Source organism: Dermochelys coriacea, chromosome 2 (assembly GCF_009764565.3).
Source record: "Dermochelys coriacea isolate rDerCor1 chromosome 2, rDerCor1.pri.v4, whole genome shotgun sequence".
Lineage (NCBI taxonomy): Eukaryota > Metazoa > Chordata > Testudines > Dermochelyidae > Dermochelys > Dermochelys coriacea.
In genome coordinates, this window is record NC_050069.1 from 26,540,373 (window position 1) to 26,563,252 (window position 22,880).

Sequence of the window (22,880 nt, forward strand, 5' to 3'; positions counted from 1 at the left end):
GGGGCAGTTAAAAGATGAAAGGGTAGGCGCGCTCTCTTCCTGGGCTTAATGAGCCTGCCAGAGAGGATCTTGAGCCAGCTGTTGCTGATAAGATCCCTCCTATGCTGCTCAACAGACATAGCCTTGAGGATTTCTCCCTCAAAGGTGGCTCGCCCTTAACACTGCCAGGCATTGTGTCAGATATGCCTTCCCTTGGCTCAGTTCTTAGCCTTGGGCAAACTAGAAAGCGTCTGTCCCTCAACAGACACTCCCACCGTAAATAATCACTAAATATTGCATATTGCCGCCAGGGGTGCTGGAACAATGTGTATAGTAGGGGTGCTGAGAGCAAAACTGTGAACCTTGTATATGATGGCAACCACTTCAAGCCAGGGGGTGCAGCAGCAGCACCCCTAGGTCCAGCACCTGTGACTGCCGTCCTAGACAACTGCCTCTCTGGCTTGTGGGCGGGACCCAGTCCTGTTACTGCCTGTACTTGGGGGTGGGGAGACTGAAAAGTACTTGTATGTTGTTGCATTCAGATTTCAGTTTCCCACCCAAGGAAGCTGCTTAACATAAGCCTAGAGAGCCCCCCCCCCCCGATCGCGTGTCAGTGCTGTGCCAGGAAAAGGGCAGGAGGGGTGACTGTGCCCCAAAGATGCCTGCAAGCTGCCCTGGTTTGTGGGCGATCTCTTAAACAGGCATCTCCCTGAGGGGCACCTCAGCAGCGCTCTCACCAACCCTGTCCCTGAAGCGTTTCCATTTAATGTACTACTGCAACACTGTATCCTCCGGCTGGGGGGTTATGAATGGGTGCAGCGGAAGCACCGCCCACCCCGGACGTGACGCTCAGCCAATGGGGGAGCGGGCTGCGTGGATGGATGAGGTCAGCGCCGTGGTGTCGGGGAATGGAATGTGTAAGTGTAACATTCAGAACCGGGTAACGTTCGGAGATCGAACTCTGCGATCGGCGACGTTCGAACAGGGGCAGGCAGCCTCCTCTGTGCTTCGGCAGCTCGCACCTCATTGACTGGGGGGCGGGGGCAAAGAGGAGGAGGAGGAGGAGGAGGAAGGAGGAGGATCTTCGCTGCTTCGGCCGGTTCCATCCCGGGGGCCATTCACAGAGATCGCGGAGAGAGGGGTAAACAGCACCCGAGTCTAGGAGCTCCTTTGCAGAAGAGAATAAAGAGAAATGCAGGGATTTGTAAGGTTACGGCGCTCAAGCTGGAAGATGTGATCATGATAGCTGTGTGAACCGGCGCTGGCTGTGAGCTGCTGCTGCTGACTTGCTCTGGAACCAGGGGGGCTTGGTTATTGCGGGAGTGTTTTGGATGAGTTGAAGTTGCTGCTGTACCTTGATCGTTTGCAACGCTAGAGAGAGAGAGAGAGAGAGAGAGAGTGGGGGAGGGGAAACACACTCAGTCTTGCAACTGATTGAGAGGTGAAGGGAGCTGGATTTGGTGCTTAGTTCATTTGTGTTTGTATGTGTGTGCATGCAAGAGAATTCCTAGCCCTTTGCCCTGCAAACTCGTGCTGGGCGTGAATTATTCGCCTTCGCTGTTTCTCTCTCTCTCTCTCTCTCTCTCTCTCTCTGTTGTGCGACCCAAAGATGAAAGACAGAAGGGGAGAAAGTTAAAGAAATCGCCCACATGCGCTGCATCAGTCCAAGGCTTTGGGAAAGGAATAAAGAGAAGGTAGTAGAAGAGAGTTTGAAGTCTTTGCAGGCGGGAAGATGGCGGACTGGAGCTGAAAGTGTTGATTGGGAAACTTGGGTGATCCTTGTGTTTATTTACAATCATCTTGACCCAGATAGGACACATGCAGGCCAAAAAACGCTATTTCATCCTGCTCTCAGCTGGCACTTGTCTCGTCCTTTTGTTTTACTTCGGAGGCTTGCAGTTCAGGGCAGCGAGAAACCAAAGCAGGAGAGAGGAGCACAGTAGCAGAAATGGCTTGCACCACACCAGCCTGGATCATTATTGGCCCCGATTCCCGGACGCTTTGCGCCCCTTCATTCCTTGGGATCAATTGGAAAACGAGGATTACAATGTGCACATTTCCCCTAGGCAGAAGAGAGACGCCAACTCCAGCGTCTACAAAGGCAAGAAGTGCCGCATGGAGTCCTGCTTCGATTTCACCCTTTGCAAGAAAAACGGCTTCAAAGTCTACGTGTACCCGCAGCAGAAAGGGGAGAAAATCGCCGAAAGTTACCAAAACATTCTAGCAGCCATCGAAGGATCCAGGTTTTACACTTCCGATCCGAGCCAAGCTTGCCTGTTTGTCCTGAGCTTGGATACCTTAGATAGAGACCAGTTGTCACCTCAGTACGTGCACAACCTGCGATCGAAAGTGCAAAGCCTCCACTTGTGGAACAATGGTAGAAATCATTTAATTTTTAATTTATATTCCGGCACCTGGCCCGATTACACTGAAGACGTCGGGTTTGATATTGGCCAGGCGATGCTGGCTAAAGCTAGCATCAGTACTGAAAACTTCAGACCGAATTTCGATGTTTCTATTCCGCTCTTTTCTAAGGATCATCCTAGGACAGGAGGGGAGAAGGGATTTCTAAGGTTTAACACCATCCCTCCTCTGAGGAAGTACATGTTGGTATTCAAGGGGAAAAGGTACCTGACAGGGATAGGGTCAGACACCAGGAATGCCTTATATCACGTCCATAACGGGGAGGATGTTGTCCTCTTGACCACCTGCAAGCATGGCAAAGACTGGCAAAAGCACAAGGATTCGCGTTGCGATAGAGACAACACCGAATATGAAAAGTAAGTGACCAGTGCCCCTTTTGTGTTTGCGTGTCTAAGGTTAGGCCAGCTTTTTCTGGCCTCTCGTGTTCTAGGCAGGTGTCAGCTATATGCATTTTTAAATGTGCTGCATATTTTCAGGCCACAGGAAAGCCATGATTTTTCTTTTCCTGCCCTGAAATTCTTTCCAGCTGTTAGTAAGTTACTTAGATATACGGTGGTAGAGGGGTGAAAGCACCTCATTGTGGAAAATATTTACAATGGGATGCAAAGTCCTATAGGTTCTCCTGGGTTTAGCTAGACCAGGAGCTGACGACCTGTATGCTCACTCATTGGCTTTGCAACAAAGATGCTGCTAGAGGCTACTCTGGTATCTGTCTCCACCATTCATTCATCATTTTGTCTCTTCAGGGCAAACATCCTATTCCTTCCCAGCCCTGAAGTTAACCACCTAGGACAAAGCTTGAAGAGAGCTGATGACTTGTAGAGTGTGTGTGTAGTGATTTAGTTTGTGTGTGTGTGTGTGCGCGCGCGCCCAGTCTTGTCTTTCTCAAGTCCAATGACAGGACTGAGTCTGTGATCTGTAGAGTGGGGTGTAGAAAGATAGCTCACAATCTTATTTCTCTTGCATCAGACAGCTACAAATGGATAAAGGAGGAAAACCCCATTGATTCTTAGGTCCCTTGGTATTTTTTTCCCATGTTGATAACTCTTTCCAGTGGCTAGGAACATTTTCTGTATCCTCTGTGTAACACCTTGATTACTTTTCTTCTTTTGGTGCTTTGCATACTGCCACTGTGGGCAAGTTTAACCAGGTGGTTTAGGTGGGTACTGTGTTATTATTCTCCCCTAATATCCCTTGCAATTGTGTAACTTGTATATGCAGCTGCTGAAAAATCACTGTACAAGAATGACCTCTGTAGAATGGCAATACTAACTAGTCAATTTGAAACTGTTAATTTAAATGCAGACCACTGCTGTGTGTGCTCCAGAGCAAATATTCGCATGCAAAAACTGCATAGTCTGTTTCCATCTAACAGAAGTTTTTAAAAAATAGAGCAGCTTTATATTGCTGAGTTAGTACAATCTAGAGCTGCATCAGGAACTGCCAAAGGCTGGAAGAGTTTGCAATGTATAGTGAAATATGTGTGGAAGAAAAATAATTCTGGAAGAAGGTAATGAAGAAGTTACAATGATATTAATGCTGACCAAAATTTCCAACTGGCTGCCAATTTCTCTTGCAGCCATTAGCCACAAAGTTTGAAATAAATTAATTAGCTAATGCTGAAATCCCGGAAAGCTCGGTGCTTTCTTTGATATGAATGTTATTCACTTACTGCTTATTTTAGAGCCGTGTGAAGCTTCACAAATACTTATTGGCTTTTTATTTTGTTCACTTTCTGAGCATAGAAAATTGATACATTTTTAGTATGAATAACATGTAAAAACCTGTTGTAAATCCAGATTGTGTAACTCAAATCAAAGTGTTTACACATTTGACTCATGAATTGGGATTTCCTTTAAATTGTGGATAGTAATGGATGTCTTCTTCATAAGACATTGAGTGAGAGAGAGAGAGAGAGAGAGAGTAAATGCCTATAGCCTTCAGAGATTTCCGGCATATGCTTGTTTAATCTGAGAGAGTCTACACTTTTCATGTCTTTTAGCCACCTTGCCGAATTCTGCAGAATTCACTATGGCTTCAAGTTTTATTAGATTCTTTAAACACAAAAAAAATACCAGTCAAAGGTTTGACTATTGGGAACTTGAATTACGTGGGAACTTGAGCCTGTATTATTTACAATGTCTATGCAGGTCAATTTCATTAAGGAGTGTACAACACACACCTTATAGTACACATTAACATTAATAAAAACCACACCTGATGTGTGGTCTTTCATATCTAAGAAGTATAGGGATCCCTGCTAGTCCACTTCAGTGGAAAGTGCAACTCTGTCTGGGGTAGAGTGCAGTAACTGTTTAACATTGCACAGCAACGCTACGCAATAATTTAAGACAGGATGTGGAGATAATCATAGTTATTTAAGATTGCAGGAGGAAATTTAGGTTGGCTGAATTTAATTGTTGAATTGGAATTGTGGTCAGGATACTGGGGCTAATACCCCTGTGAATTACCATAAATGGTTAAGACCTTTTAACTTTATAGCTTATCTGAAAGACCTGCAAGAGCATATTGCTGTCCCTTAGTACAATGCTGAAGCATTGATTCAGTACTGATTTATGGCAAAGTGTGCCACCTATTGAATACCACTTCCTGTAGCATCCTGAGTTTTGCTTTTCTCCCATTCAAATACTGATCATAGCTGACTCTGTTCAATGTATGAAGTCTGACAAGGTCACATCCTTAGGCAATTATGAGTACAGGCAGCCAGTAGTATTTCTTACATGTGAATATATAATATATGTATATGTAAATGTTGTAACAGGCAGTCCTCTATTAGCTGTAACCGAAACTGCACCTGAGAAAGATAACATTGCACAAGGCTATACCAGTTAAAGAAGAATTTGTTATAATAATTTTAAAACTAGGCCTATGCTAGATCTAAATTCATATTCACATGACTCTCAGGTCAGACTGAGCTGCTTTTGTTCTGCAAATTTTGGATTGGATTAAGCAACATGTCCTCATGGTTTTAAAATGATGTGCGTTCTCCAAGAATTGTGTATTAGAATGGATTAGCTTGTCCGTGAGGAGTTGGCCAGGTCAAATATTTCACTCTGTGTCAGCTTCTGTGCCACTCTTTTTTTAATTTGCTGTGGCATTTATACTGTCTTGTTTCTGTGCTCATGTTTATCACATGTTCCCCTTCATATAGTACACTGGCCCAGAAGTATTGATCCATGCAAGGTGCATCATGAATGATTTGAGCTTGGCTGTAATCTTTGTAAGGAGAATCTTTGTCAAGCCAGCTAAACTAGATGATTGGACTTAAAATCTTGATGATGTCATATCAACAAGAGTAAGGTTATGATTTACATTTATTTCCAATGTAAAATGTCACTTTGTAAAAAAGGTAATATTGATATTATTTGCAATGAAATTCCTCCTGGAGCAAAATGTTTAGTGCCTGGTAAAAGCAAGATCTACATCTCTACAGAATACAGCTTCTCTCTTTTCTCCCCCTAACCTTTCCCCCAAGAAATTAGAAAAATCAACTGATGATTTCTCTATTTATGTAAAGTGGAAAGTGCACCTTATTCCATTGAGAAGGGGGACATATTTGGTTCAGTCTTCATAAATTCTATTAAGAGAGCCATCTGTATGTGAGAGCTAATTAATTTTCATCAAAGTTGTGCATCTCGGCAGATAAAAAGAAAAGGAGTACTTGTGGCACCTTAGAGACTAACAAATTTATTAGAGCATAAGCTTTCGTGAGCTACAGCTCACTTCATCGGATGCATTTGGTGGAAAAAACAGAGGAGCCTCTGTTTTTTCCACCAAATGCATCCGATGAAGTGAGCTGTAGCTCACGAAAGCTTATGCTCTAATAAATTTGTTAGTCTCTAAGGTGCCACAAGTACTCCTTTTCTTTTTGCGAATACAGACTAACACGGCTGCTACTCTGAAATCGGCAGATAAAGCTGATGCAGACTCAAATGAATTGCATTATCGTGATTAGACTATTGCAAACAGGGTTTTTAAAAATACTTTCTGTATTCTTGCCCTGAATCTCTTCATTAGGGTTGACTTCTATAGCCTCTCATTAGAACTACTTTTTTTTTTTAATTCCTTTTCAATATGATTTGTTTTTTAATTTTAGCTTGATAATTTCCACTTTTGGAAATGGTTAGGTGCATACATTGAAGGGAACAGGTGCCATTTTTATTGAAGGTTAAAGAGAGGCCATTTAAAGGTAGACTAAACACTATCTTTTAACAAAAGCAAAATTCATGGGTAGGTTTAATTAATGTTAAGTTACTTTTTGGAAGGTAATGTTACAGATTACCATTGATGTGGTCAGAAAGGTAACAGAGGATACAAATGTAAGCTATATGTCTGTCCTCATGTAGCCAGAAGCTTTCAAGACATTTTCCAAAACCTGAAATCTTTCTAAGGTGGAAGATAGCAATGTATGTAACCCAACCTATCTATGCCTTTTCGACTCTAGAGAGCCCTGACCTTTCAGAAAATGGAGAAAGTGACAGTGTTGGGAGTCACATGTTTAGCACCTGATCCAAAGGTGACTGAAGTCAATAGAAAGCTTTTCACTGACTTCACTGGACTTTGGATCAGGCTCTTCATCTTCCACCAGTGGTAAAAAGGATTAGATCCTCCTATGTGGAATCAGTGATGGAAACTTCAACAGTGGAAAAATCCATAGATTAGCTAATGCATCCGAAGAAGTGAGCTGTAGCTCACAAAAGCTTATGCTCAAATAAATTTGTTAGTCTCTAAGGTGCCACAATATTCTCTTTTTTTTTTTTTTTTTTTTGCGAATACAGACTAACATGGCTGTTACTCTGAAACCTATGAGACAGAATACATGTAGAGCGATTTTGGATCTTGTAGCCTCTATGAACTGATCAGAGCATAAGCAAAGGGAGACATTATTCAAACCTTCGCCTGCTACACCTGTCAATCTGCCAACGCCCAAATACAGGATATATTGTGTGGTCAAAACCCAAAACAAGGGACACAGAGAAATGCTTCATGCAGGGAACAGAAAGTGATGTGGGATCAGTTCCACCAAATTGGTGTGGAATGTAGACCACTTTGAGCCTGAAATGAGGGACATTTTAGAGGCCTGTAAACACTCATCCGAGCACTCTCCTTATCAATACATGGAATATAGGCTCAACAGACTAGATAGCTAAAATCTAGTTAGATTTTGTATATGCACCTATAAATATGTGGCATCTCTCTAGATAGCACCAACCTATTGCATGCTTAGGATAGCTGAATGTATCTATATAAATTTCCATTCATTTTTAGTATACCATATGTAACTTACAGATAGATGTATATTATGCTGAAAGAACCATTGTCAAATACCTGCTGGAACTCCTAAGCATTTTTATGTTCCCTATGTGAAGATTATAATGAAGCATAATAAAGAACAAAATGGGAAAAAATGAAATGTTTAACTCGTTACTGTCTTTTCTTACCTGCCAAGAATGGAGTCTGGGGTTCTGGGTGTCCTCTGTTAGAATTAGCAGTACAAACCCCTAAGTCCTTTTCTGAACTCCTGCCTTGGTAGGCAATTGCGATGTCTTTATCTCTCACAAGGGAAACACAAAACTGTAAAGTTGGATCTTGGCAGGCAAATAGAGGAGCTGAGCTTCAAATATGTTGTATTAAATTGTCAACATATCTGTCCCCTTTAAGTCTCTGCATAAATTCTGTTACTGATTTGGCATCTTGTAAATAAGATTTGTTTTTAAAAGCTTTTTCAGTTCACCTTTTAAGCTGCTATTTAGGAATGAGTAAGAAATCCTCTAGTTCAGTGTAGATAATTATGAAAGGCTGAGTGGTCATGTGGGGCCAAATTCTGTTCCTGTTTGAAGCCACTGACCTCAATAGGACCAAAAGTTGGCCTATAGATTTGATATAACCAGTAGGCTGCTTCTCCAAACTGTGGATTTGGAGAAGTTCAAGAGCCACTGAAGGATCCTGGGCATTTTCTCAGAGCATCACAGCTGCTCAGCTGCTATCCCCATCAAACTGCTGTCCTATCAACTTCCACTTACCTGATCTTCATACTGCTGATTTAAAATGCTTCTCTTTAAAATGCAGCAAATAGGTGGGCGTTGGCATTTACCAGGTTTCCCACAAAACGGAGACATTTGAAGATGTTGTTTTAATACACTCTTTCTTCTGTGTTATTTTTGTACTGAAAATGGTGCATATGTATATGTACATGTAGAACTGGGGCCAGATTGTCTCCCTCTGGGGCCTCCTCCCAGGACACCAGGGCCTCTTCTGCCAGGTGGGAAAGCGAAACTTCCAGCTGGAGTCAGTCCCTGGGATCACAGGTAGGACTGGGAGCTGAGGTGACAGTTGCAGCAATGGCACCTTCTGAACTTTCAGACAATGGTGATGCCATGAAACTCTTTCCTTATATTTTGGTTCTGGATGCTTATTTCTCACTGCTGTTCGGTTGTTTGCCTCTACACCTGCTTCACAGTCCACCTCCCCTCCTTTCTATCCTTTCCTTCTTGCGGCCCTCAATATTGCCTCTCCCTTTCTTGTTCCTATTAACCATTCCCCCTTATACACACCCATTCCATCCCTTACTGTAGCTATTTTTTTAAGAACAAGGAAAATATAAAATTAATGCTCTTCACCTCGATTGCTCAGCTTGTATTGTTCTTCCTTCTCCCCTGCCCATACTTTAGAGGTCTCATTTATGTACATACTGAGCTCCTTGGGGCAGGCTACTGATCCTGACTGGTCCTAGCTTACTACTACTACTAATAAGCATTCACAATTTAATCTTGTATTAGGGGACAGGAAATCTCTGGATTCTCTGAAAAAAGAAAAGGAGTACTGTGGCATCTTAGAGACTAACAAATTTATTTGAGCATAAGCTTTTGTGAACTACAGCTCACTTCATCGGATGCATGTAGTGGAAAATACAGTGGGGGGATTTTATATACACAGAAAACATGAAATAATGGGTGTTACCATACAGACTGTAACAAGAGTGATCAGGCAGGGTGAGCTATTACTGGGGGGGAGGGGGGGAAGGGGGTACCTTTTGTAGTGGTAATCAAGGTGGGCCATTTCCAGCAGTTGACAAGAATGTGTGATGAACAGTCGGGGGCGGTGTGGTCTGGATGAAAGCTGGAGGCATGTAGGTAAGCATAGCACATGCCTCCAGCTTTTATCCAGACCACACCACACGATCCATTGTCTATAGCCAAGCTCTACAATACAACCGCATTTGCTCCAAACCCTCAGACAGACAAACCCCTACAAGATCTCTATCAAGCGTTCTTACAACTACAATACCCACCTGTTGAAGTGAAGAAACAGATGGACAGAGCCAGAAGAGTATCCAGAAGTTACCTACTACATGACAGGTCCAACAAAGAAAATAATAGAACGCCACTAGCAATCATCTTCAGCCCCCAACTAAAACCTCTCCAACGCAACATCAAGGATCTACAACCTATCCTGAAGGACGACCCATCACTCTCGCAGATCTTGGGAGACAGGCCTGTCCTTGCTTACAGATAGACCTCCAACCTGAAGCAAATACTCACCAGCAACCACACAACAAAAACACTAATCAGGAACCTATCCTTGCAACAAAGCCCGTTGCCAAATGTTTCCACATATCTATTCAGGGGACACCATCTTAGGGCCTAATCACATCAGCCACACTATCAGAGGCTTGTTCACCTGTGCATCTACCAATGTGATATATGTCATCATGTGCCAGCAATGCCCCTCTGCCATGTACATTGGCCAAACCGGGCAGTCTATGTAAAAGAATAAATGGACACAAATCAGACGTCAAGAATTATAACATTCAAAAACCAGTCAGAGAACACTTCAATCTCTTCGGTCACTCGATTACAGACCTAAAAGTGGCAATTCTTCAACAAAAAAACTTCAAAAACAGACTCCAACGAGAGACTGCTGAATTGGAATTAATTTTCAAACTGGATACAATTAACTTAGGCTTGACTAAAGACTGGGAGTGGATGTGTCATTACACAAAGTAAAACTATTTCCCCATGTTTATTTCCCCCCCCCCCCGCCCCCCTCCCCCCCATTCCTCACACATTCTTGTCAAGGGCTGGAAATGGCCCACTTTGCTTACCACTACAAAAGGTGTCTTCCCTGCCCCTCTCTCCTGCTGGTAATAGCTCACCTTACCTGATCACTCTTGTTACTGTCAGTATGGTAACACGCATCGTTTCATGTTCTCTGTGTACATAAAATCTCCGCACTGTATTTTCCACTACATGCATCCGATGAAGTGAGCTGTAGGCCACAAAAGGTTATGCTCAAATAAATTTGTTAGTCTCTAAGGTGCCACAAGTACTCCTTTTCTTTTTGCGAATACAGACTAACACAGCTGCTACTCTGAAACCTGTCATTATGCAAGGCACTGGATTCTTGGATTGTTTCTTCCGCGGGAGGGGAGATTTGAAACATGCATTCCAGTTGTAGCCATTGACAGACAGGGAAGGCCTTTTCTGAAAAAAATTCCATGTGTGAATGGGCGTATACATACATATTACCATCACGCTTCAGGCCTGAAACCAAACTTAACTACTTGGGGTTAGGAGGAAACTTTCCCTGTGTGAGGGTTATCCCCTAGTCATCTGCTGGAAGGTTTCTTGCCACTTCCTCCAAAGTACCTAGTAGCAACCACTGGTTGTCACAAGGTAGTGAACTAGAAGGGGGACCATCAGGCTGATTAAATGTAGGTGGCTGCTCCTGTGTAGGTAAATCATTCTGAACCCCAGTGTGAGGTTACGCCTACATTCCATGCTTAAGATAATTAAGCATCTGTGTCAGATATTTGTAGAGAATGTTTTAAAAACACCACCCCCTCTCCAACCCCCTTCCCCCACCATTAATTTTGTTTTAAAGGAAAACACTTTGCAAAGCAAGAGAATGAAAGACTTGTTTATTCAAAGGCTGGGTGTGGAGAGGACTGGCTGTTAATATGATGATTTCTGGAGCATTAACTATTCACTGTCTCCTCTTCTTTCTGTCTACAAAGTTTCTCTCTGAATATCCAAGGAGTTTTGTGGTCATTGATAAACAAACCATTCTGTTAACCAGAGAAATTAATCTAATCAATAGGCACCCAAGCAAGTATTTAGAGACTTTTTAAAAAATAAGTTAAATAGCATGCTCTGTACCATTAAGATGACTGATTTCTCTTCCACAGGACTTGGCTATATCTAAATGTGATGATGCAATATGTGTGTGTCTGTTACATATCCTATGCAGATTACATTAGCACTGAAGAATGCATGAGTATAACTTTAGGTTATATTTAAGGTTCCACAGCTTTCCACATTAGCAAATACTTTAGGATATTTTCATTTTAAAACAAAACCCTGTTATAGTTCACGCTGTATTCTGAAGTCTTTGTTTCTCCTCACCCCTTCATCTTGATAGGCTGGGATGAAAACACTTATTTGTCTTTGTTTTTTTTTTGTTGTTTAATGGGTTTTTAAAAACTTCAATATTCATTTTATTTTAATGTGGGGCTGTAGATTTATACAAAACTTATAAAGCACATATGGTAACAGTCTCTTCCCTGAAAGCCTTATAATCTAACTTGGATGCCATATTATTATGGGCAATAATTTAGGTGTCAGTATCTTAGAAGAGGAGATCCAAATATTGAAAAGTCATGAAAGAAACTGGCTTTAAGGAAGGGTTTGAAGGACATTGCGAAAAAGGGAGCAATATTTTAATGTGTATGGCCCTGATTCAGGAAAGTACGTGTTTCATTGCTTTTCTCGATAGAAGCCTATATGAGTGTTCTCGGTAAGCAGACTCTTTTTGATTGAGATCTGAATTTTGGTTAGTGTGGTTTTGCTGAACAACAAAACATATTATTAAAAGCAGCCAAAGAAGCCTATGCTACAATAACAGAAGGAAGGTGGCATTTCTTCTTTGTCCATTTTAAATGTAGTACATTCGCCACTTATCTCTCCCAATGTATCTTGTTTGGATACTTTTAAATATTAACATTGGCTGTCAGGTTTCGATCAAAGTTTCTTTTGCTCTGGTGTTGTAATGAGATACCTCTTTGTTTAACTCCCTAATCGTGTCCTTTCCAAAGAGTCATGGGAAGAATCTAGTGTGGCTTTTTGAGCTGTGTTAACTTGTACAGTGGAGGCTTTAATATTGGATTCATCATGCTCTCTTTTCATATTAAAGTACATTAGATTTTTTCCAGTTTCCCTCCATACTGCACTGCATTGGTAATACTGTCACATGGTATCTCATGAGTTTCCAACGTATTCCTTCCATATCACTCTGGTCCAAAGGATAAGAGTCAGCAGATCTGATCTGGGATTCTGTTCCCAGCTTTGTCATTCACCTGCTGGGTGACCTTGAATGAGTTGCTTTGCCAGACTGTGACTTAGTTTGCAAGTCTTCAAAGTAGTGGAGAATGCCACTTGCTTTCCTTTTTAAAACACTTTGAGATCTGCAAAGTGCTACCTAAGGATAAAGTCTTAATTATTGCATCAACTGTGTCAACGTATATTTAATGAAGCAAGGATAGATAATTGTTGTTTTATTCAGCTTCTAGTAACTGATGTTCTCCAAACTTAGATTCCCTTGCTTGCTTCATCTGTGACAGAGTTGTCTTGGGTCACGGTGTTGGAAGGGATGACTTTGTTGCCTTTAAGTATATAGAATTTTTAATTCACCCCACATAACTCAAACTGTACCAGATGTTCATAGAATCATAGAATATCAGGGCTGAAAGGGACCTCAGGAGGTCATCTAGCCCAACCCACTGCTCAAAGCAGGACCAATCCCCAACTAAATCATTGTCACATTTACAGCTGCTATCGGCATCTCCATAATTGGTAAATATTCCATGTGCCCTTGTAATGCCATTAATAAATTAATTTTTTTCCCTATGACAATTTCTAGTCCAGAAACACACACAAGCTAAAAACCGGTTCCTAAGTAAATTTCCTGTTTGTTCACTTTTTTCTCTAATATACTCTTTGTGTGTCTGAATGAAACAGAATTGGGGCTAATTTAGTTGATTGGCTCAAAAACAAAAGTATTCAGTGCTAAGAATGGGAAATGAGAAGGCCTCTCTGTAATGTTATTTCTTTGTATAATTGTAATAGACTGTAATTATATACTTGAGGTTTTTTGAAAACATTGGATTTGCTGTAAACATAGTCACATGATACGTATTATTGTTCACTTTCATATATTTAAGCCCAATCTTATTTCTGGGGATGTGTGCATCAGCACCTATAATACCATTTATTATAATAACATTTCCTTCTCCAGCAGCATGACATATTACATTAAACTGAATCTTCAATCCCTTTGGGGGGTCCCGGTTTGTTGTTAATCAGTTATTTGGGGCTGTAAAAAAGGTACGTTACTTTACAAATGTGGAAGCCACCCAAAGCTTATAATCTAAGATAGCAGTTCAGGGAAGGGAGGGCATGTTAGAGAGAACAAAGTGGGAAAGGTTCCTGGAAGGAGGGAGAAGATGGAATGTCTTGTGTTAATAGGAGAAAGGAGGAGGAAAGCTTGAGTGAAAGTGTGAGGCTGGGAGGGGTTGTGAAAGGAGGACTGGGAGGAAATTAGGAAGTGAGCAGAGCTTGGGAGAGTAGAAATGAGCTGCAGGTTGGGCTGAGATTGTGTTGAGCCTTGAAGGATCCTTGGAGGATATTAGATTTGTTGTGGGCTGGCTGGGAAACACATGGAGGGATTTGAAGTGGAGATGTTGTTGCTTTCCTCAAGAAGTTCGGATGCTCTCTTGTTAATGGGAGTCGCATGCACCGGTGGAACAACCCTCTCTCCTACAGATTTGTGTGTGTAGGTGTTTGAGCTGCACCTTCTGCAGGATATAGCTCATGTTCTTTGTAAATGAAAAAGGGGGTTGACTATGTGCGAACAGACTCGGTTATCTGTAGAAAGAAAAGGAGTACTTGTAGCACCTTAGAGACTAACATTTATTTGAGCATAAGCTTTCGTGAGCTACAGCTCACTTCATCGGATGCATTTGGTGGAAAATACAGAGGGGAGATTTATATACACACACAGAGAACATGAAACAATGGGTTTTATCATACACAGTGTAAGGAGAGTGATCACTTAAGATGAGCCATCACCAGCAGTGGGGGTGGGGAAAGGAGGAAAACCTTTCATGGTGACAAGCAAGGTAGGCTATTTCCAGCAGTTAACAAGAACATCTGAGGAACAGAGGGGGGTGGGGTGGAGGGGGGAGGAATACCAAGGGGAAATAGTTTTACTTTGTGTAATGACTCATCCATTCCCAGTCTCTATTCAAGCCTAAGTTAATTGTATCCAGTTTGCAAATTAATTCCAATTCAGCAGTCTCTCGTTGGAGTCTGTTTTTGAAGTTTTTTTTGTTGAAGGATAGCCACCCTCAGGTCTGTAATCGAGTGACTGGAGAGATTGAAGTGTTCTCCAACTGGTTTTTGAATGTTATAATTCTTGACGTCTGATTTATGTCCATTTATTCTTTTACGTAGAGACTGTCCAGTTTGACCAAGGTACATGGCAGAAGGGCATTGCTGGCACATGATGGCATATATCACATTGGTAGATGCGCAGGTGAACGAGCCTCTGATAGTGTGGCTGATGTGATTAGGCCCTATGATGGTGTCCCCTGAATAGATATGTGGACAGAGTTGGCAACGGGCTTTGTTGCAAGGATAGGTTCCTCGGTTGGTGGTTCTGTTGTGTGGTGTGTGGTTGCTGGTGAGTATTTGCTTCAGATTGGGGGGCTGTCTGTAAGCAAGGACTGGCCTGTCTCCCAAGATCTGTGAGAGTGATGGATTGTCCTTCAGAATAGGTTGTAGATCCTTGATGATGCGTTGGAGAGGTTTTAGTTGGGGGCTGAAGGTGATGGCTAGTGGCGTTCTGTTATTTTCTTTGTTGGGCCTGTCATGTAGTAGGTGACTTCTGGGTACTCTTCTGGCTTTGTCAATCTGTTTCTTCACTTCAGCAGGTGGGTATTGTAGTTGTAAGAATGCATGATAAGAGATCTTGTAGGTGTTTGTCTCTGTCTGAGGGGTTGGAGCAAATGTGGTTATATCGTAGAGCTTGGCTGTAGACAATGGATCGAGTGGTATGATCTGGATGAAAGCTAGAGGCATGTAGGTAGGAATAGCAGTCAGTAGGTTTCCGATATAGGGTGGTGTTTATGTGACCATCGCGTATTAGCACCGTAGTGTCCAGGAAGTGGATCTCTTGTGTGGACTGGTCCAGGCTGAGGTTGATGGTGGGATGGAAATTGTTGAAATCATGGTAGAATTCCTCAAGGGCTTCTTTTCCATGGGTCCAGATGATGAAGATGTAATCAATGTAGCACAAGTAGAGTAGGGGTATTAGGGGACGAGAGCTGAGGAAGCGTTGTTCTAAGTCAGCCATAAAAATGTTGGCATGCTGTGGGGCCATGCGGGTACCCATCGCAGTGCCGCTGATTTGAAGGTATACATTGTCACCAAATGTGAAATAGTTATGGGTCAGGACAAAGTCACAAAGTTCTGCCACCAGGTTATCCGTGACAGTATCGGGGATACTGTTCCTGACGGCTTGTAGTCCATCTTTGTGTGGAATGTTGGTGTAGAGGGCTTCTACATCCATAGTGGCTAGGATGGTGTTTTTAGGAAGATCACCAATGGATTGTACTTTCCTCAGGAAGTCAGTGGTGTCTGGAAGATAGCTGGGAGTGCTGGTAACGTAGGGCCTGAGGAGGGAGTCTACATAACCAGACAATCCTGCTGTCAGGGTGCCAATGCCTGAGATGATGGGGCGTCCAGGATTTCCAGGTTTATGGATCTTGGTTAGCAGATAGAATCCCCCAGGTCGGAGTTCTAGGGGTGTGTCTGTGCGGGTTTGTTCTTGTGCTTTTTCAGGGAGTTTCTTGAGCAAATGCTGTAGTTAACACCACCCTATATCGGAAACCTACTGACCGCTGTTCCTACCTACATGCCTCTAGCTTTCATCCAGATCATACCACACGGTCCATTGTCTACAGCCAAGCTCTACGATATAACCGCATTTGCTCCAACCCCTCAGACAGAGACAAACACCTACAAGATCTCTATCATGCATTCTTACAACTACAATACCCACCTGCTGAAGTGAAGAAACAGATTGACAGAGCCAGAAGAGTACCCAGAAGTCACCTACTACTGGACAGGTCCAACAAAGAAAATAACAGAACGCCACTAGCCATCACCTTCAGCCCCCAACTAAAACCTCTCCAACGCATCATCAAGGATCTACAACCTATCCTGGAGGACGACCCATCGCTCTCACAGATCTTGGGGGACAGGCCAGTCCTTGCTTATAGACAGCCCCCCAATCTGAAGCAAATACTCACCAGCAACCACACACCACACAACAGAACTACTAACCCAGGAACCTATCCTTGCAACAAAGCCCGTTGCCAACTCTGTCCACATATCTATTCAGGGGACACCATCATAGTGTGGCTGATGTGATTAGGCCCTTTCAGAGGCTCATTCACCTGCGCATCTACCAATGTGATATATGCCATCATGTGCCAGCAATGCCCCTCTGCCATGTACATTGGTCAAACTGGACAGTCTCTACGTAAAAGAATAAATGGACACAAATCAGACGTCAAGAATTATAACCTTCAAAAACCAGTCGGAGAACACTTCAATCTCTCCGGTCACTCGATTACAGACCTGAGGGTGGCTATCCTTCAACAAAAAAACTTCAAAAACAGATTCCAACGAGAGACTGCTGAATTGGAATTAATTTGCAAACTGGATACAATTAACTTTAGGCTTGAATAGAGACTGGGAGTGGATGTGTCATTACACAAAGTAAAACTATTTCCCCATGTTATTTCTCCCCCCCACCCCACCCCCCACTGTTCCTCAGATTTTCTTGTTAACTGCTGGAAATAGCCTACCTTGCTTGTCACCATGAAAGATTTTCCTCCTTTTCCCGCCCCCCCGCTGCTGGCTCATCTTAAGTGATCACTTTCCTTACGTGTGTATGATAAAACCCATTGTTTCATGTTCTCTGTGTGTGTCTATAAATCTCCTCTCTGTATTTTCCACCAAATGCGTCCGATGAAGTGAGCTGTAGCTCACGAAAGTTTATGCTCAAATAAATTTGTTAGTCTCTAAGGTGCCACAAGTACTCCTTTTCTTTTTGCGAATACGGACTAACACGGCTGCTACTCTGAAAGGTTATCTGTAGGTGTAGCTGAGTCCTTGTTTAGTGGCTATCTTGCAGTGTGTGGTGGAGATTGCAAGGGTGGAAGTGGTGTTAGGGTCTCAGCAATCTGTCCTCCGTCCACAGTGCCATGCCCACTCTCCTCTCCACTGCTGGGAGGCAGGGGGTTCTCACTCCTGGAGTGCTCTTCATTTTCTGTCTTAGCTCCTGGGTGGAAGAAGTGCTTGTACTCCTACCCTCCTACCCATTTGGGATAGCAGCTCCCTTTTCTCAGCCCTTCAAAGGAAGGGTTACCAGTGATGCTTTGTCTTCCTATGCAGCTCCTCCATGAACACCTCCTCCCCTTTTGCAGCAGATGGAAGTTGGTCTGAATGGGTGTCTTCATCTGCTCTGGCCACCAGATTAACTTGCTACATTCCCCCATGGCACTGGAGTGAGCAGGTTGCAGGTAAACCTGCCTTTGGTCCAGCTGAGTGAGCAGAGCACAAACTAGCACAGAACATACTCCCACCATTGCATATGGGCTTCATAAGGGAGCAAGCACTGGTACCAGTATTCTGTGCTTTAGTTTGCTTGGCCCATTTTGAGTCCTTGGGGTATCAGTTTGTGTGTCTCTCTCTCACATTCATGTAGCTACATAACCAGTTTGGTTAGAGCATTGATTCTTTTCAGAGGAGCTTAAACTCTTCAGAGATTTGCACCTGCAAATAATTGCAGACACATTTTATATCAGTACCTGATTTACAGGTGCAATTGGGTAGTTTAATGTTGGATTGCTCTGAAGTGTGCTATCAAAATTGCATCCACTAATGTCTGCAGGTGCGGAATCAGAGGCTGCTTCTGGAAATCAAGCCTGTTATCTGGAGATGAAGGGAAGGACAATTCTTGGTTTATAGTGTCTGGGTTTATATTTCTAAAGGCTTGGTTTGGGTTTCTCTGCACATACACTCGATGAGCTATTTCAGGAAGATAAACATATACATGTTTTATCTCCTTGATTTGCCATTGACCATTGTGCTGGGTGCTAGCAGATGGAATTTTAAAAATGAAATATAATTTAACTAATCCAAACAGGAAATATAATAATAGGGCTTATTTTGTATAATATGACTTCCTTTTTGAAGTACTTCTGAAAAGTAACTTTTTCCCCTTTGAGGGCTGTTAAAAACAAAATTAAACCCCAAGCCACATTTTAGTAAAAATAAGGAATCTCAGACAAGAAAACCTCATCTGAGATGCAAGAATTGCAGTAAAGCTGAAAATTAATAATCAGTGAGTTGGTTATGCAAGACATTGAATTCATTATGAGTTTGAGGAAATCTGTTTATAACTTATTAAACATCAAATTGTTCTATCTTAAGCAATAGAAGTGTTTAAGCCCTCAGATTAGAAGTTTTAAAAGTGCTAAATCCGCAGTTTTTGGCCCCAGTCCTACAAAGGTATTCAGTGGTTAAAATTCTGCACATGCAAGATCTGGGCCTAAAATTAAGTGCAGATTAACTACTTTAATATTGGATCAGATGGATTTAAACATTTCAGCTGGCAGTGATTTTATTCTTAAAGATTTCTTCTAATGTAAAAACTTCAGGTAAGTACAAGTATACCTAAAATAACTAAAAAGAAAAATAATTCCCACCCTCTTTTTATTTTAATATCTGGAAGGTAAGCATACTACTTTAATTATAATGGAATAAAATATCAAGTGAGTGATCACATCAGGCATGGACATTTACCAAATCACAATGAGATAACTGTGAATAACTCTCTAGTTTCAACAATTTGCATGGCCATTAACAATTGATGGATTTCCCTTAGAACCAAATTATCTATGCAGCAGGACCTAGTCCTGTGTACCATTTCAGCATATTAACTACCAGAGAAATTCCCAAAAGTAGTGTTAATAAAACTATAACAGCAAGGTGAGTGTTATAGATAGGAATTTTAAGCCAACTTTTTGGAAGGCAGGGAACTATTTCAAGCAATCAAATACTTTATTTCTGTCCCCTGCTCTTTCTTTAAATATAACATTGGAGTTCTGTATCTCTTAGTGCAAGCCCATTGTTAACTTAATGCCTGCCTTGCTCTTAGACTCAAATATTGTTTTGGAAATACAGAGGAGTTTATAAAGGGTGCTTTTAAAATATATTTTTATTATATTGTATTTTATTTTTGAACCTGACACAAATCTCAAGTAGCTTTTATATGTGTTCAGTATATGATAAATCATGTATGCATGACTAAATTGAGCAGTCATTGATTGCTAGACGTAAAGCAAAGATATGTGTGTGTCAAGATGTGTTTTCTTTCTGGAGAACATGCCATCATTTTAATAAATGCCCTTGTAGTCCCTGCTTCTCCTCCCCTCTCCCTTCCTCCCCCCCCCCCCCCAACCAGTCCCTCTTGGTAATTTCTTTTGCTGCCTCCGGAATATCAACATTCTCCAAATCTTCCCGTCAGTCAGGGTGACTTGTTCAGCCATGAACCTCTCAGCTATGTTTGTCCGGCTGCTGTTATGGCAAGAATAAAGTGATTAAATGAGGTGGTGGAGTAGGAAGGGAGAATAATCAATGTGAGAGTTGTTAGGGCTCTGTGAAGTTACATGGATGACACTTCAAAGATCATGGGTGCAAGGCTCCCAGGCACATTTTCCTGTAGATTATTCCCTGCCCAAAATAAATGCAAAAATACCATAGTAACTGGATAATTTGCACACACAAACAATGTGATCACTTTTCTCCCTAATAGTAATGGCAGAGTAGTTTAGTAAGGTCTACTCTTCATTATTATTTTTTTATTTTATTTATTATTCATTATTCTTTATTTACAAAATATACTTTTGTAGATGCTCTGGTATGTTGCAAAGTTATATACATAATTAAAGCTGAGCTACAATTGTTAACACAAATGACCAAATACACTCTGGTGCTTTATCTGTGCTTTCCTGTTGGTTTGTTCACTTGATCATATGCACATTGTTCACATATTACATGAGAAAAACACAATCATAAACCCGATCTGCAGCACTTAATCTTCTCCTTCACCCACATATGTGCAGAAGGACAGATAGTAAAGGTGAATAGGATGGTCCTATATGAACCAATACAAATGGGAAGGATTTGAGAGCTGTGCTAAGGGTTTGAGAAGACAGTCTCAGGGAGAGACTTCAAAGAGCAGAGTCTTATCTCTGAGAGTGTCCTGCCTTGGGCACAAACCAGACAGAATCTTGAGAAGCGAAGTAAAGAACCCAGCTGGTATTGGTTTTGTTGCTGAGATTATATGATTAAAGATCCTGCTTCAATACCTTACATCTTGGTTAAAGACTTCATGTACTATAATAATAATGCCTTGAAATATATCTGTCGGTTTATTAGTAGCCATTGCAGCTATGGAAGGCTGGGCTCACTGCTCCCATGCATCTTGATATGGAGGAGCTTCTGCGAGTGCTGCAGCTTCCAGAGCAACTTCAATGAACAATGACCATCTAGATTAAAGGAAGGGAAGGTGAAGTCCATATTTGAGAAGAAAGGACTAACTTTCCTAATAACAAGGAGATGGTGAGAACCTTTCTAGATCAAGGCTACAACCTGCCATGAAGTGGAAGTAACATGATGTTTCCCACCTTCCGCCCTGACCCTTTAACTTGTATACTATACTTGTATAGTATATCCTTTTACTTGTAGACATATATACTTCTGCTTATATAGCCTTTTACTTGTATACTTACACTTGTATACTCCCACACCTTGCTTCTCTGTTGTCTGTCATCTCTGTTGAGATTGTAAGCACCTTGTCAGTAGGGACCACCAATTCTTATTATGTGGTTTTACAGTGGTGCTCTAATCTTGACTGACGTCTCGAGATACTAGAGGGATAACAATAAGACATGAAGTAACTAATGCAGATAACTCTGTTTTGGTTAATGCAAAAGAACATTGTTGAACTTCAGTGAGCATAGACTTTTTTATTGTTTCCAGTTTTAGTGGATTGTGATTATTCCTTGTATCTAAAGGATTTATTTAATTTAGCCAAAATGTTTGTAACTTGGGCTATAATGAAATGATTGCTGGTGAGTTCTGCTGTGTCATGTGTCTGTTTGTAAAATTAGGGGGCTAGAAATTTTAAGACATTTTCTACAGGGACTTTAATCCTGAATTGTTCTGTTGGTGTGATTGTATATTATTTATTTATTTATTTATTATTTTATTTAGTTTAACTTAGTTTACTACGAATAGTTTCACAGTCGATGCACTGATCAGTATAATGGCATTTTGTGGCCTTGTTAAAGGCAAGGACTATAATTAATTAATTAATTGACTGAATTACCGATGTACAGAATCTAGCATGTATTTGTAAACAAATTTCATTAGGAAATATTTAAGGTTGAAAGGCAGGTATCAGTAGATTCTCTCCAAAATACAGATAACATATTACAAATTCTATACAATAATTCTTCTTTAAAAAGTAAAGTATGAAAGTCTTTAAAAATGAACAACAAAAGGATGTAGCCACTTCACTCTTCATTTACTATTGCTCCATAACTGAAAGTGTGTGTGTGTGTGTGTGTGTGTGTGTGTAATATATAATTTTAAACACCCAAACTTCCCAGAAAAACTCTACTTTGAGATGAGATGCTGTATGCAAAATTTCAGGAAGATCAGCTTCTCTTTGGGGAAGGTTTCAGAGTAGCAGCTGTGTTAGTCTGTATTCGCAAAAAGAAAAGGAGTACTTGTGGCACCTTAGAGACTAACAAATTTATTAGAGCATAAGCTTTCGTGAGCTACAGCTCACTTCATCGGATGCATTTGGTGGAAAAAACTCCGATGAAGTGAGCTGTAGCTCATGAAAGCTTATGCTCTAATAAATTTGTTAGTCTCTAAGGTGCCACAAGTACTCCTTTTCTCTTTGGGGAAGGTAACATTAAACAAATACTAGATATGTTGTTGAAAACTGGATTTACAATATGGAGTTAACATTATCCTGAACTAAGGAGTCACTATTGGGTCTGCCAGAATCACATCTGAATGTGATTAAAATTAAAAAGGAAACCAGTATTGTAAATGGGAAATAGTTTTCCCGTAGTGCCTCCAGGCAAATCATCATTTTATATCGGACTGCTGAAAATCAGTTTTAATTTATTTTCTGGAGAAAATGTGTCAAATTTTTGCATTTGTTATATTGGATTTGTTTGCCTCAATCTGAAAAGGGCAGTGGTACTTTTCAAATTACAGATACCTAGAGCCCTGCAAGGATACAAAAAT

General features: G+C 41.4%; 1 protein-coding gene across 1 annotated transcript in view; it reads left to right on the forward strand.

Annotated features, from left to right (window-relative positions):
- Positions 1–812: 812 nt before the first annotated feature.
- The window catches only part of EXT1 (exostosin glycosyltransferase 1), a 260,725-nt gene continuing 238,657 nt past the window's right edge, over positions 813–22,880 (forward strand). The window contains exon 1 of the mRNA XM_038392961.2: positions 813–2,759. Within this exon, the coding sequence (XP_038248889.1) occupies positions 1,798–2,759 (962 nt within the window). The 5' untranslated portion in view covers positions 813–1,797. The remainder of the gene's footprint in view (positions 2,760–22,880) is intronic.